The sequence below is a fragment of the Rosa rugosa genome, chromosome 5, assembly GCF_958449725.1.
Source record: "Rosa rugosa chromosome 5, drRosRugo1.1, whole genome shotgun sequence".
NCBI lineage: Eukaryota > Viridiplantae > Streptophyta > Magnoliopsida > Rosales > Rosaceae > Rosa > Rosa rugosa.
Genome location: NC_084824.1, coordinates 21,004,964 through 21,020,992, shown reverse-complemented (window position 1 = coordinate 21,020,992; position 16,029 = coordinate 21,004,964). Strand labels below are relative to the sequence as shown.

General features: G+C 38.2%; 2 protein-coding genes across 3 annotated transcripts; one reads left to right on the top strand and one right to left on the bottom strand.

Annotated features, from left to right (window-relative positions):
- Window positions 1–792: 792 nt before the first annotated feature.
- Window positions 793–2,206, bottom strand: LOC133711340 (protein FAR1-RELATED SEQUENCE 5-like). Its single transcript, XM_062137475.1, has 3 exons — window positions 2,092–2,206; window positions 1,025–2,019; window positions 793–813 (listed from the first exon to the last, which is right to left on the bottom strand). The coding sequence occupies exons 1-3, from the start codon at window positions 2,204–2,206 to the stop codon at window positions 793–795; spliced, it is 1,131 nt and encodes a 376-aa protein (XP_061993459.1).
- A 2,077-nt stretch (window positions 2,207–4,283) lies between these two features.
- On the top strand, window positions 4,284–11,186 carry LOC133709289 (dual specificity protein phosphatase 1B-like). Of its 2 annotated transcripts, none has more exons than XM_062134972.1 (5): window positions 4,284–4,434; window positions 7,394–7,538; window positions 7,634–7,769; window positions 8,234–8,354; window positions 10,820–11,186. In XM_062134972.1, the coding sequence occupies exons 2-5, from the start codon at window positions 7,434–7,436 to the stop codon at window positions 11,007–11,009; spliced, it is 552 nt and encodes a 183-aa protein (XP_061990956.1). In that variant the 5' UTR covers window positions 4,284–4,434; window positions 7,394–7,433; the 3' UTR covers window positions 11,010–11,186. The 2 variants fall into 2 exon arrangements, with proteins under 2 accessions (XP_061990956.1, XP_061990957.1); XM_062134973.1 differs by having other exon boundaries at window positions 4,293–4,434; window positions 7,402–7,538.
- Window positions 11,187–16,029: the final 4,843 nt, after the last annotated feature.

Below are 16,029 nucleotides of genomic sequence, written 5' to 3'. Positions count from 1 at the left end.
TCAGAATGCGTCAACCAAAAGAAAGAAAGAAAATAAACAAAAAATTCTGACTAACCCAAAAGAAGCTGGGAGCTTTATCTCACTGTGTTCCTAGTGTGGTAGACTTATTATTTGATGGACACTTGTCACGATAATGGCCAGTATTACCGCACCCACTACATTTTCGAGGTGCCTTCTCCACTCTCTCAAAATATGAAGGTTCCCGCCTTGTAGAGCTAGTTTCCTTTCTTTTATTTGATCCTACCGGACGACCTTTGTGAGGTTGAAGAGTAGGTTCAAAAATTAAAGGACAAGATGCACCAAGAATCTGAGAAAGCTGCCTTATGGTATTTTCTTTTTGCGCTAGCGGCTGTTTTTCGTACTTCTCTTTAACCTCAGATAAAAGACTACTAAATGGATCTTCATGATCCAAGCTTGCACGATGATCATTAGTGAATGATCTTGTGCCAATCCTCCATTGCTCATGAATCTGATTTAAAGGCAACACTTCAATATTCATCTCCTTGATCATGTGCACACATGGAAGACCCATGGTTTTGGAAAACTGGCCCTTGCATTGGGATGAATAGTCTTTGGTATTTGCCAACAAATATTGCTTTTGTAACTCAAACAAAGCATAGAAAGATACCTTATTAATCACCTCTTTAAAGAAAGGGATGCAAAGCTTTTGAGGAACACGAATTTTTTCACTTGCAAGTTGAGTTCTAATTTCTTGAAACTGATTTTGAATAGCAAGACAAATATTTTCCTTCACTTCACGGAGACCACCAATAGAAACTTGAAGATATTTCTTTAAGGTTCCATGTGCACCTTCTGCTCTAGAAGTAACATTATTACCGAAGTGTGAAATCTGTCCGGTCCATGCAAATACAAACCTCTCTTTCCATGGAAGCCAAGTATTGCCAATGTAAGTTAGAATGGAAGCATAGTCTTTGTACTCAATTTGAAAACGGTTCCAAGCTTCATTAAACGTTGACACGTCCCAAGACTTTACAAGGGTACTCCAAGAAGACATAAAACCAACCCAATCTGCATCTTCCTTAAACTGACCCTTACAATGTGCAAGAATATTTTTTTCAATATGCCATATGCATAAAAGATTAGGAGTCATCGGAAACACAACTTGTAATGCTTTCATTAAAGCCAACTCCCTATCAGTTATAATCGCCAATGGATGATTACCATCTCCCAACAACTTACTGAACATTTCAAGAGCCCACTGATAATCCTGTTGTTCCTCTTTTTGCATGAAAACAAAACACGAATAGAATGATGTGTTGAAACTCGACACTCCTACAATCTCAAGTAATGGCATCTTGTACTTATTTGTCTTATAAGTACAATCCATCACAAAGACATTAGAGTAGCTTTTAGTCAACTCAATGGAAGTGGGATGAGCAAAGAATAGATGAGTCAAATGACCAGAGTGATCATATTTGACATTATGAGAAAAACCAGCACCACCAAGCTCATCTAATAATGCTTGAATAATCGAACGCCCACCTAGACTCTCCCTTCTAAACTGAGATGTCTTGCTATATATATTTCTGGAAACAGCTAGAAGATCAGGATTACTTTGTCGAAGCGAAGAGAGAATTTGACGTGGTTTTATGCCAGCCCGACTCATTTGTTCAACTTGTGAGGCTTCCTCTTTAGTAAACCGACGACAATATGGATGTCCAGCCATGTCAGTGGAAGGCTCATGGTTATGTAACAAGCTACTTATCTCAACCTTCCACAACCCTTCAGCTGTCCTTCTTCCCACAATTTTGAAAGGGCAATCTATCCGACGAGAAGCTGAATTCTTTTTCTTCTCCTCAAGTGCAGAACAGGTTCGATAACAACCACCTCTATCACAACCAATAGCCACATCTCTATTGCTTCTAGATCTTTTAATTACCATAACGTAACCTTGCAGCAACCCAATCTTACGAATAGCACTGACAAGGTCTTCTCGATTTTCAAAAAATTTCGTCGATAATGAGAGGAATTCATCAGAATCATCAATCATAGAGGGGCCTTCAAGCAAATCAAAGAAAAACAAAATAATTAGCTCTAAACATAATAAAAGTGATAACACATAATACTTACCATTGACAATGGGGACTTCAATGATACTAGACGGGTGATTTGACTGTAAGTCTTCTTCCATATCATCTGAAGACATAGAAATTTGCAACCCAGCATCTAGGGGCTCTTGTTCCATTGTTCTGACCTCCCCAGCAGCTGATTTTGGGCATAAAAGCAACCTAATTTTTTCAATCTCCAAATTTTGAAAGGATTTCGAAAAGCAAAAAGGACTCCAAATTTCTCAATTTATCAGCAAACATATTACCCACAAATCATAAAGAAAGAAACTTGTCCAATTTGAATGATCTTGTGGGGAAGGAACAGTAAGAAATATTGAATTGCAAAAGAGAAAAGCAAAGTTAAACATGAAATTAGAGTAGATATAGTGAGATAATAAAGAGAAAAGTTGGGATTGTAACCTGGTTTGGATAGAAGAAGGGTTGAAGTTGATCAATTTTCAATGGAGAAGAGGACGTTTTCTCTGGAGAAGAAAGAGAGAAGAGGAGCTTGTTGTCGTGAAGAGAAAAAGTGAGAGAGAGAGAGAGAGAGAGAGCAGACAAGACCCAAAAAGAAAAGAAAAGAAAATGTTACTTTTGAGGGCATTTTAGGAAGTGCAATGAAATTTGGGTGAAATATTATTAAAAAAAAGGAAATTGGGTGTAGTTTGTAAATATGGGGGTGCAAATTTCACCCCCCTTAAATAAATGCTAAAGCGATGATAAATTGTAGGGAGGACAAAATGTAGGTGGCAGTGATAAGAGTTGGCGCTGCAGGAAGGGCAGAAACCCGATTGTTCTTTGATGGTGCTGTTGACGTGATTAAGAGCAAGTGCACTCGTAGTCAAGAAAAGGCAAAGTCGAGAAGTCAAGAATTCGACCAGTCAAGTTACTATTCACTGCCACTGGACATAGGTTTGCACCCGTTTTTTTCCTTGCCCGGTCAACACTGTTCATTTTTTAAACTTTTACCTATATAATCATACATATTAATTATATACCATCAGATCTTCACATCAATTGCAACCAACGGCCAAGATTAATTGACCGTTGGTTTTAAAATTCTAAAAGCCCAATAGATGACTACCACGTCCCTCCCATTGGCACTACGCGACAAAAATGGCGTCCCTCCCAGCAGCTCAGCGCCACGCGTCGTCAAGCTGTCGTCCACTTCCCTCCCTTGGCGCGTCGTCGTTTGCTGAGCTCCTCATCACGTCAGCCACGTGAAGGGCTGGGCTTGTGTGGCATGTCGGCTTGGTCGGGCAAGAAAATAGTCATGGAATTGACTATTTCTTTGGCTGTAGTCATGAAGGGGTAATGTTTGCCCGGACAAGATTCCTCCGTTGCAAATTGCATTTCTCCCATGACCGGTCACCACATCAGCTTTTCTTGACTATGACCAGCCAAGGTCATACCGGTGCACTTGCTCTAAGGAGTGTGTTTGGTTGGTTGCAGTGATTCTGAGTGAAACAAGTCAGTTAATGGGTGCTTTATCAATTCCTTTACATGTACCTATTAAACCTGCTGCAACTAAGGCCTTAGCCTTGTGGCATGGATTAAAGAGAATTGGGATTGAGGAATGTGGCAGTTTATGGTGATGCACTCAATGTGATTAATGGATTAAATTTCTTCTAGATGGGACCTTAGTGATATTGGAGGAGTTTTGGATGCAGTTAGATTGATGATGAGAGAATTTAATATGGTTTCTTGGAAACATGTGAAGAAACTTTCTAACTTTGTGGCTCATAAACTGGCAAAAAGGAACTAGTGTGGTTTCTTCAATTCATCTCCAACTATTTTTCATTTGTTAATCATTGCTTTTGCTTTTTTATCAGCTGAGAATGGGTGTCTCTCGTGGTTTTTCTTTTTCGTTGTAAGGTTAATTTGTCATAAAAAAAAAAAAAAAAAAAACTGGCAAGACCAGCTTTGTCGTTGGTGCAAGCTATGTTTTGCAAAGAAATAGGGCCTCCTTGGCTCCATTATTTCACTGATGTTATGTAGTTTGCTAGAGCTGTGTGGGGGTTCTCGGTTCGAAATCAATTTGTCTCCATATTGATATATTCATTTGAGTTAATAAAATTACTCCTCGAAAAAAAAAATTAAATTAAAGCAATGATTAACAAATGAAAAATAGTTTCTGACCAAAAAAAAACAAATGAAAAATACTAAAAATAGTTGGAGTCTTTGGAGATGAACCGAAGAAACCACACTAAAAAGTTTGGGCCTTTGGGCCTCCAATACACCCAAACCAAAAGAAGCTGTAGCGTTTTCTCACAGCCTTTCCATTTCACCAATTTTTTCTGTGTCAACTCTCCCGCCGTGAGAAAGTGGCAGCCGCCTTGTTTCTCCTAGGAGGCCAACCCGAGCGGTAAGCTTTCTCATCCTATTTCTCTCTTCAAACTCTGCATCGCATTTTTGGACTGCAAGTTTTCTTCTTTTTCTTTGCTGAAAATTGTGTAAATTGGTTTTGGTACTGGTATCTGATTGCGGAGACTGTTCGTTGTTGGACATTTGAGTCCCGAAATTGAGTTTGATGAGCAGGAGTGGTTGTTTGATACTATTCTTCATTGCAATTTGAGAAAATTTGAGTTTGATACTACTCGCATTGTTCATGTGGTGATGATCTAGATGTTTGCTGGTTCAATTTGATGCGGATTTTTACATATTATACCGTGTTTTGGTCACTTGAAATTGAATCCCTGAGAGTACAATTGTGTTTACGCTACTTCAATTTTTGCTTCAGAGTTGTATAGACTTGCTTGTTTGTTTTTCTTATTCTTCTAATCTCTGTAGGTTCACATTAGAGTTTACAATCCAATGTCAGATAAGATGCAAATTATTTAGGTCAATGTTGGAGTCTTTAAATTTCTTTCTTTATTCTTTTTTTCACTTCGATTGTTTTCTGTTAAGATGTTATTTGAGGAAGTAGTCAATGTTATAGTTTTGAGTAATCAACCATACACTTCCCTTAAATGGTGGCCCTTTCCTCAATGTCTCGATTTCCCTTCCCATCAGTTTGCCGGAAAAAAAAAATCACAAACTCTCAAACTTGCAGTTCTCTCGTGCATCAGAGAGATAGCTGACAATCACCTGCAGAGAAAATGGCGACATAGAGAAATCCCTAGTCAAAATGTGTTAATCAGGTTTTGCAGAGATGCTATCCTACCCAATCCCAAATGCATCTAACATTCAGTCTCCCTGTATGTGTGGTATTCATTGCACTCAGCTTACCTAGTTTATGTTTAGCCAAGCTCGTGAGTTGTATAAGATTAGGCTGAACCCCAGTATAATTTTTTTTGTTTTGGAGGCATATAGAGTTGAAGGTTTTTCTGTTCATCTCAATACATTCAAGGTTGTTTTTAATATGTTGAAGAAGCTAAGCTTGGTGATGAAGCTTTGACGACTATAGGGAAAATGCCAGAATTTGGTTTGCACGTGGAGCTTTAAGGTTGTTATGATAAGGGTGATTTGGATATGGCTGAAAGTTTGGTGAAAGAGATGGGTATGGTGGATTTTTATCCTTTTTTGATCACATACGTGGAATGACGAAAGATTTTGTAATCTGGGTCGATTGGATGATCCTTGTCAGTTGTATAAGTTTATGAAGTAAAATGGTTGTTTGCCTAATGTTGTGGTGTACTCGGCACTACTTGATAAATTCTCTAGGCACACAGATATGGTGAGAACCTTGAAGTTATTGGACGGAGATGGAGAGGGAAGTGGGGATTGTAGTCCTAATGTTATATGTCTGCGATTCAAAATCATTGTGACAAACTTCGGCAATGGAAGCATATTTTGGACCAAATAGAAGTTTGTAGTTAATTCCTGACTCGTGTCATGGTTAGTTCTTTAATTAAGGGTTATTTTGCAGAGGAGCAAGTTGAAGACGAGTAATGAGTTGATTGATAGAGTTGTAGGAAACCAAAATGTTACAGAAATTGATTACTATAGTTATCTTGTTGGGTCCTTAAAAGTAGTTAGAAGATCTGAGGAGGTAGAAAAGTGTATTTAGGATGATGCTTGATAGTGGGATCAAACCAAACAGTTTGATGCATAGCATTATCAACAGAGACCTTTGTTTGAATGGTGTACAGTAGATTATTATTGCTCATTTCATGAACTTGAGAAGCTGGAATGCTTATCTTCCGTTGACTTTCATACTTATTCTATTCTTTTAGTGGGGCTTTCTCAACAAAGGCACTTAGTGGATGTTGCAGCTTTCAAGGGTAATGCTCAGTAAAAGAATTAAACTGAAAGCTCCCTATGTTGACAGTATTGCTCAGTCCTAATGAAATCCAAGCGGAGATGCGGAGTTAGTCCAACAATCAGCAAGAACTGTAAGGTGACATCGAAGAAAAAGAATATTTAATTGTCTCATTGGCTCTTGTTGGTTGATGAACTGAGTTGTTCAACTGAAGAAGAAGAAAAATTCTTTTGTTTAATTGGTAGTATTTACAAATGACGAGTCCTTGTTTCAATCTGAAATGGAATACAGTTCTTGGAAGTGGAAGGGGAAGTGAATAATGGCAACTCCTGGCCATATCTGACTACTAGGGGGAATGCAAATGTCTTTCAAAGCCTAACACCAACTCATTGATGAGAGAAACTTCATTTATTGGGAATTGTTTCATAAATTATAGCATTTATCATTACAAACTTTTAAATTGTGTACTGGATTAGTTTGGAAACCTTAAAAGAACCTGAAGAAGGTCTTGAATTTATGGTGCAGCCAGGAAGTCATCTTGAAATCTCTAAATGTGTTAGAAAGTATGTGGTGCCTTAACTAAAGAGTCTGTATAAATGAGCGGCGATGTGAGAGTAAATAAAGTTCATCATAAAGTTGCATAAATTCGATACTAGAACCAACAGCTTCACTTGAAAGTTCATCATACAGATGCATGTCATCAGCCGAAAAGCTTCTCTTGTTAGGGCATGAGAGATGTACGGTTATACTCGAGTAAGTCAAGTTCATCAGAAAGGTGATGGATCACAATGAAGAGCAAGCTGTACCACAATCTGATACCAAGCATAAACAGTTGTGCTTGACAGTTCATACAGATGCATGTCATCAGCCGAAAACTTTTCTTGTTCATCATACGCTGAAGTTCCCCATACAGTTGAACTTGCTCTAATATAACTAGCTGCTAGAATCTTGTTTTTCTTTTTGAACTCTGGCTGTACCTGCCTTGTTCCTGTTGATAAGTAGTTGTTTCCCAGAATTCCTTTCTGTGGGAGAATTTGACTCGCTATATTAAATTTTGAATTTGGGACTCATAGTATGTCCAAACTTAAATTGCAGTCTTATCATTTGTATTCTTTTGTTGAAGGGAATAAGTGTACGGCCGTGGGAAGTTTCTGTAATTAGCAATGAATCAGGTTGATGATTCCCTTAGGAAGCAAGCTGCAGAAGTATTGCAATCTATGAATGACAGATTCTCTACATGGGACAATGTTCCATGCCAGATTGAAGAGGTTGTTAGATTTTAATTTCACAATCAGTTTTACACCATTGAGTTCAGTCCCTTTTCCTGCACCTAGTAATTGTTGTCATTGTTTTCATTATCCAGGGTCTCTTCTTGGGTTCTATTGGAGCTGCAAACAACAAGGACGAACTCAAAAAGTTAAACGTGACGCACATTCTGACAGTAGCTAACTCTTTGCCACCTACGTATCCGAATGATTTTGTGTATAAGGTTTTGAATGGTAAGAGTCTTCTTCCTTGATCTGGTGAACTAGGCTTTCTGTTTTCTTTAAGTATAAGATTTTTTTAATCTGCAATCTAGTATTTGATATAATTTACTTCAATCAATTGTTCCAAGTTTCTTGATTCATGCACTCAGTTTGCTACTTGTATGATATATCAATTCTTTCGTAAAGCTGGGATTGTTTCGATCTCTTTTATAATTTTGTATCATAAAGTGATTTTCAAATTATCTTATCATTATTAGTCTAAATGTCTTTGGTATACTCCAGGAGAAGCATTGACACACTGATTTGAAGCACTTACCCTCCCACTTTATAAACGTTCGGTTTCACCAGCCTCTAGTTTGCAGTCCATGACATTGACTTTATGAGCTATACATAATATAGGTCATAATGATTGTTTCAAGCCAAGGTTCTGGAATTGATTTTTGTATATTGTTTTGTGCTCTTTGAAATTGAGGTAGTTACGGACACAGAATGCACAAACCTACGACAGCACTTCGATGAATGTTACAACTATATTGAAGAAGCTAAAGGATCTGGAGGCGGTGTGTTGGTTCATTGCTTTGTGGGAAGATCAAGAAGGTGAATTTCCTCTCCCATTTTATATTATCATTTGCAGATTTTCTACTTATTCATAGTGAAGAATTATCAAGGGTATGTCAAACTTTGTCAATTAGTTGCATAGACGGTGAATATCCTTGAAGTGTGATTCTACTTGTTTCTTTCTTGTCAAACTTGTTGTATATAATCCTCCAGCTTTAACCAATGAATTCTGAAAATAAATGCTTAGAAATTTGAATGTGTCAAGTTATTATAAAGGTAAATCTAGTTTGTTTTAGCCAAGTTTGGTTGAATCTCAATGAGAGTAATGCTTTATACAACCTTTAAAATGAGTTGGTAAACATGCACTGTTGGGAAGAAACTACGGTTTTGAAGGAAACATTTGCTATATCTTGTTTTGTGCAACATTAATCAGATAGATATTGGCTTATTTTTTCATTACTTTCTTAAGATCCTGAATTCTTTCCCTATAGCTTCCAGGTTATCTTTCTTCTTCTTCTTCTTCTTCTTCTTTTTATTATTATTATTTTTTTTTTGTAGCAGAGTATCAAGGTTTTGATGTCGATACTGTTAATCAATTGCATCAGTGAATCCTTGAAATATGATTTACTTTTAAGGGCACTGAAATCTGAATATAATTAGAAATTTTTTTGTGCTAGTTGATCCTTTTTGGGTTCAGTAGTGTCAAGGACCCAGAGCATAAGAACAAGCTAGCTAAAACACTAGGCATCTCAGAAACACCAGCAATATCATCTGCAAGGCATTTATCACAAACAAAACAAAACAAAAATTATAAAGTTATCATCTGCAAGCAAAGTAAGAATTAAATCAAAAGGGTTGTCAATCCAATATCATAGGCATAACCCATCTGGTGCTGAATTTTGCTCTCAGTCTTTCTGAGTCACCTTGCAATTACAGTCTCAAGCAATTACACTTTTGCAGCAACTGATGAAGCTAAAGTGAGGATGAGTGTCGCAGATGGGCTTCCTAAGTAGAGCTATAACACATTTTGAGTCATGGTCAATGAGACCTTGAAAAACTTTCCATCCATGGAAATACCACATAATAACTAATATTAGCTATGAATCCCTCAAGCCAAGGACCATTGGAGTCCCTGAGAGTACCTCTTGCACAAATCTTGCCTTCCAAACACTGTCTGCCACCATAAGTATTGAGCTCGATCACATCAGTAGGAAGACATTGCCGATTGGATGGGGAATTAACTCATAGGTTTAGTGGATTCAGAACAATATGTTTCAGTCCATTCTGAACTTGCACAAATCTTGCCTTCCAAACACTGTCTGCCACCATCTGTATTGAGCCGTCCAAACACTGTCTTCCACCATTAGTATTGAGCTCGATCACATCAGTAGGAAGACATTGCCAATTGGATGGGGAATTAACTCATAGGTTTAGTGGATTCAGAACAATATGTTTCAGACCATTCTGAATATAACCCATGATGTTGTTTTGTTGTTTCAAGGCCACAGAGGCTGAATAAAAGAAGAGTCAAACAGCTTGTTACATCTCCCTTCAGCATTAAATTAAAGTTGGATACCAAACACTGTCTGCCTCCATACCAGTAGTAAGACATTGCCACTTGGATGGGGGATTAACTCATAGGTTTAGTGGACTAAGAACAATTTGTTTTATTCCATTCTGAATATAACCCATGATATTGTTTCGAGGCCACATAGGCTGAAACAAAATAAAAGTCAAACAGCTCGTTACACCTCCATTGAGCATTAATTTAAAGTCGGATACCAAGGTTTAGGGTTATGTGTTTGAGGTCTAGCTTTGAGGTTGGCAAACATTCAATCTTCAAATCGTGGAGTGTTAATGAAGAAGAAATCATACCCCTGATGAAACTGTATTTTCAGAGAAGCCGCAGATCTTCTAAACAAATGATCCAGTGATTCCACATGATTCTTGCTTCTGGGGAAAATTGGATTACTTGGTAACTTTTTCTGCATCCATGAACCTTAGTTAAGAATTTTCCGTGAAACACAGCCAAGCCAACAAATCTTCGCACCATTTTAACTGGCATGGGTCAGCAGACAAGCCAACAAAGCGGCGGATCTTGTTATGTGCCCCTCGGACTGGGTTGTCAACCTGCCTTCTTCTTGCTTCATGTTATACAGTTTAATGCTGCCAAACCCCCCACCCCCACTCCCCCACAAGGATTGTCTTTCTCCTGGGTCTGTTGGTGGCTCATCTGTTCTGTTCTATTTTGCTTTTTAATTCTATATTTCAATGCCAAAAAAAAAAAAAAAATCCCACTTTGTTTGCATATAATATAGATTGGAACTTAGAAACACCATGGATTTGTATACCTGTTAGTCACTTTCTATTCGCACTGTTGGAAGCAAATACAGCTCTGAGTGATCACTTTTCTTGCTTATTAATATTAGTACTTGAAATAGCAAGAAGTTGTATCCTTTGATCAGATAGAACTTGGCTTATTAATGTTTTTCTGATCTGTGCAGTGTGACTATTGTTTTGTCTTATCTAATGAAAAAGCATGGCATCAGCCTTTCTCATGCTCTTGAACAAGTGAGGAGCAAACGACCACAGGCAGCTCCAAATGTTGGTTTCATTTCACAGTTGCAGGACTTTGAAAAGTCTCTTCAGGGTTCACTATATAGTAGGTGCTTAAATTACATTATGAAAATGTAACCAAAAAACAAAAATGGTTTGTACATTCTAAAGTAGCTGGACTCTTTGGAGCCAAACTACCATTTTGCCTTATTTTGCCTTTTGAATCTGAGCAGATTGGCTGTTGCTAATGATCAAACATCAAATTCAGGGGCTATTGTTGTCCATTATAATCACTGATGGATTCTGTTTCTTTTTCTTTTTTAATCTTCATAGACCTAAATTTGAAGATAATCCAGTACTTCAAACTCATTTACTTATCGCTCATTTTATCTTCCAGCTTATAATCCAGTACATCAAACTCATCATCTTCGTACTTTTTTTTTTTGTTTTTGGGTCAAGCATCATCTTCATACTAATAATCCAGTACTGGTGACACATCCATCTATAGTTTTCGGACCAACTTGTGATTCACCAGACACGGTTGCGGACACTTGCAATACTAGAATTGAATGATTTTCTTCATTTCGTGTGTTCCATAATATGGGTGCCTACAAAACTTCAGCTCAACCTGCTTTAATGGCTTCTCCACATCTACTTTAATAGCTCAACTAGTGCCGATAATTACGAGTAAAAAGTCTTGTGTCTTGCTTCTTTTCTATATAGTTTCGCAAAACCAATGCATCAGTAATTTATCAAGATCAATTGAGTGGCTATGAGAGGCTCAACCTCAGAAAGATTAATGTCTTTTTCTCAAATTCAGATGGTGATTTAAGTAATTCAAAATATCACTTGAAATGTAATTCAGTTACGAAGTCGTCTTATGCGTCTGCAAGTTAAAGAGTTTTTTATTGATATTTCAAAAGTTAGTTATATACAGAATGCAAGTCGTGTCAGATCAGTTTCTTGCAGCTATTTGCATATGCCTGTCCGTCAATGGATATCGACTCTGCAACAGAAAAACTGAACAAGCATGTACTGGAACACTACAGAAATTCACTCTTAAGGTTTTGGAATTCTTAGGCAAACTTTCAAAATAAGACTGCAAAGTGCTCATGCTCATGCTCATGCTCATGCATACATGAATAGATTCAATACAACCAAATATTTTTCAGTTATTGATGGTAGTCTATAAAACATTAATGTACCTTTTTTTTTTTTGGCGAAAAAAACATTAATGTACCATTGAGGGCATATAGCCAAATAAGTCTGAAAAGTATTGTTGGATGTTTAATCCTGAAATCGCGTCAAGGTGCATGCCAACTGATACATCCATACATAGTTCATATTATATCACTATCATGCTAGAACAAAAGCAAAAGAAACAAATTCTATGATCAAATATAAATACACAATCATTACTTCACAAACGGTGTTGAGCATTTTCCTCTTTTCCTTCTTTCCTTCATCTATATTTTGTTGAGAGAAGCCATTGTAATCATTGCTATTGTTGCCTTGTTGGTAAATTCCACTACGGGTAATTCCACCATTGCTATTGTTGATAAACTTGGTATTCCTCTACGGGCTATTTCTTCTCTTAATTGTAGTATGGATAGTTGTGTGTGGTATGACTTGGTTCAATTTATATATCTTGTTAGATTTTTTTTTTGTTGAAATAATATCATGTTTATATATTAAAATTCAGGTAAGAAAGAACCATTACATATCTTCCTTCTACCATCTATAGGTAGATAAAGAGTTTGTGAGTCACAGCGATACATAGATTAGGTCCGATCAGTTTACCGTACTCATGCTCACTTATTTAAGCAAGCCTACACAATATGAAATAACATAGTAAATAAGCAAGCCTAAAGGTAAAAACTTATAGTTGCCCTAAAAAGTAAAAACAATAGGAAATAGAGTTCCCTAAACCAAGGGAATTATTGAAAAATAGACAAGCTAAAAAAATACTAATAAGGCCTAGGCAAAAAAACCCTGGCCCAATGCACTGAGCCCGTGTGTGATAAGCAGGGAAGCCCAGCCTCCTTCCTCTCGCTAAAAAAAGTTGTCATGCCGCCAGCCAACGACGCCCACCGACCAGCCCGCTACCAAGATGTCAGACATCGACCCACCTACCATCTTTAACGACCGGACTAAACACCGCCAAGACAAAGCAGTATCCGAGCCCGATGTCCTGCCATCTCTAGCAGAAGACTCCGCACCAGCATCGATCGGGCTTCTCCACGACGTACCGTATTGCCTCCAATCATCGACGAGAAGGAGATCTAACTGGTGCCCTTCACCTCCAACGCACAAACTCGACTAAGCTCCCGTCCGACGACACCTACATCCCGATGACAAAGCACAAGAGGCCCATAGTCCAAACGAGGCCCGAGGTCCTCATCTTATCAACGAGGCTGGGGGTCTACATCCCGCCGCCAAGGAGGGCCGCCGAACGAGCAATTGGACGGTAGAGAGAAAAACTCCGGATTTGGGTTCTTAGGGTTAAGAATTTTACTCCTTCAACAAACCTGTAACTCGTCAAATGCCACAAAAGAGGAAAACATATATATCTTGTTAGATGTGCATACATACACCAATTTAAATTTAACCTTGAATTTTTTTTATTTTTTTTTTATCAGAGGTGAGGTAGCAAGCCATCTCAGTTACGTTAGCGAGTTAATAACACACTCACTCAGTCAGTATTTGGACCAAGATCTATGAGGATATCACAGCAAAACTAGACTAATCTCCCGCCGCAGGTGCACAAACCCGAAGGTCCTTCAAACATGTTGGCCACAAACTAGTGGGAGTTGAGACTCGAATTCTAGGCATGAGGGTTCCATGCTAGGTAGCTCAACTAATCTTAGTTATTTAACTTTGGAGAAATTTTAAATACACACCCCTAATCACTTAATACACATCCCTATTATTTTATATTTCAAATTAGATTTTGTAGGTAGGTTAAATGATCAAAACAGACATCTATGCATTAGAAGAAAAAAAAAATAGTCATATTTTGCTTATATTATTCTATTTATGTATAAATAGTTAGATAAACACAACAAATTTATATACATGGCCTCCCAATTTAATACAAGAATAAAGTTAGAAACTATCTAATTTAATTTTTCTTTAAATAAATTGTAATTAGATGAGGTTAGAGACCATAATATTTAGAATTTCAAAATCATTGGCATTAAATATTGTTAAAACATATCGCTTTACTCCCATTTTTAAGTTAATTTCCTTTTTTGTTCTAAGAGTTATGATTAATCAATTTATTTTCTAATATAAAACATCACAGGTGAAAAAACTTTGTAATTGTTAATTTGTTTGGCCCCTCTAATGACAACTATTTAGTTTTGCCACTATGGAGAAACTACTGGTATAGTTTTGGTTGAATGTTCAACTCATAATTTTATACTTGATTAACATGGTGTTTGGTGGATGAGAGTTCAAATAACACAAAGCCTATTTATATGCATCTATTTAAAGGGAACAATAATAAATCTTTATGGATTTCTTAATAACTAACACATGTAATAAATGTCAATATACTAGAATAAACTAATCATATTAAATAGTAACCTTAATATAGTCAAAAAGTAGGATATTTCATGATTTTTGAGATTAAGGGTATTTTAGGTACTTTGGGTTGTGTATTTAGTGAATTATTAGAATGAGAAATTAAATTGGTGGTGTATTAAGTATGGAGTGTGTATTAAGTAGGGTTTTTGTCCATTTACACCATTTTTAGAGATTTTTTTCCCACTTACCCCACTAAGTTTTTTTAATTCCCTCTTACCCAAAACACTCTAAGGAGGTCTTCCCTAATACCCAATTAAGATTTTTTTTTTGTTTTTATTATTTTTTTAATACCATTTTACCCTCACCTTTGTTACTTAGAGAGAGAGAGAGAGAGAGAGAGAGAGAGAATGGAAGAGAGAGAAACCATAGGGGACTTCGCCGGAGTCCGATCACCGGCAGCCGGATTCCGGTCACCGACCGCCGGATTCCGGCGAAGTATTGCCGGAATCCGGTCACCAATTTTCGCCGGAATCCGGTCAATTTTCGCCGGAATCCGGTCACCGGCCGCCGGATTCCGATCACCGGCTACCACCCACCGGAAAGTTTTTTTGCCCCCAATAGACGTCTATTACCCCCTAATAGACGTCTATTGCCTCCCAATAGACGGCTATCAGCCATGTATTGCCCCCCCCAATAGACGGCTATCAGCCATGTATTGCCCCCCAATAGACGTCTATTGACCCCCAATAAAGGGGCAATAGACGTCTATCAACCATGTATTGCCTCCCAATAGACGTCTATTAACCATGTATTGCCCTCCCAATAGACGACTATCAGCCATGTATTGCCCCCCAATAGACGTCTATCAGCCATGTATTGCCCCCCAATAGACGTCTATCAGCCATGTATTGCCCCCCAATAGACGTCTACTATCCCCCAATAAGACTTTCAGTTGCTAGAATGAGAACTAATCTCTTTAAATTTAGACAAATAAAACTTTGATTATAGGAAAAAAACAAGGAGATTACATCAATTCAAAACGTCTATTGCCCCAATAGAACCTTTTTTTTTTTTTTTTTCTTTCATTTTGGTCTTCTGCCCCATTTTATCTATAAAAAAAAATAGTTTGGGCACCCAGAGAAAAGCTCTGGGCACCAAATCCTTGTTATCCTCCACCAATTTCCCGTCTACCAGCAGCCCGGCCGCCACCTCGAAGAGGGATGAGAGAGAAAGTGCAGATCGGAGAGGGATGACCGGTCTCCGCTTCCTGCTGCCGGGACGAGTCGAAGGCGAGGTCCAAGCAACCGGTGACGGCTTCGTGCCAGAGAGAGAGAGAGAGAGGTGCCGGCGACAGAGTCGTCCTTCGACCCATACCTAGAACCGGCGCCGACGATCGAGGCTTTGACCGCCGGAGCTCCATAGCACCAGCTCATCTCTTGCGCCGACGATCCATACCTGAAACCCGATGAGATTTCTTCGATCCGGTGTGAGAGCGTGAGGGACAGAGGCTGAGTCGGAGCTTTGCAGGTGGTAGTAGGTGGAGTTGGCGTCGGGGCTTTGCAGGCCGGGGAGGGCCGGGGAAGAGAGAGAGAGAGAGAGAGAGAGAACGCAGATCGGAGACTGAGAGAGA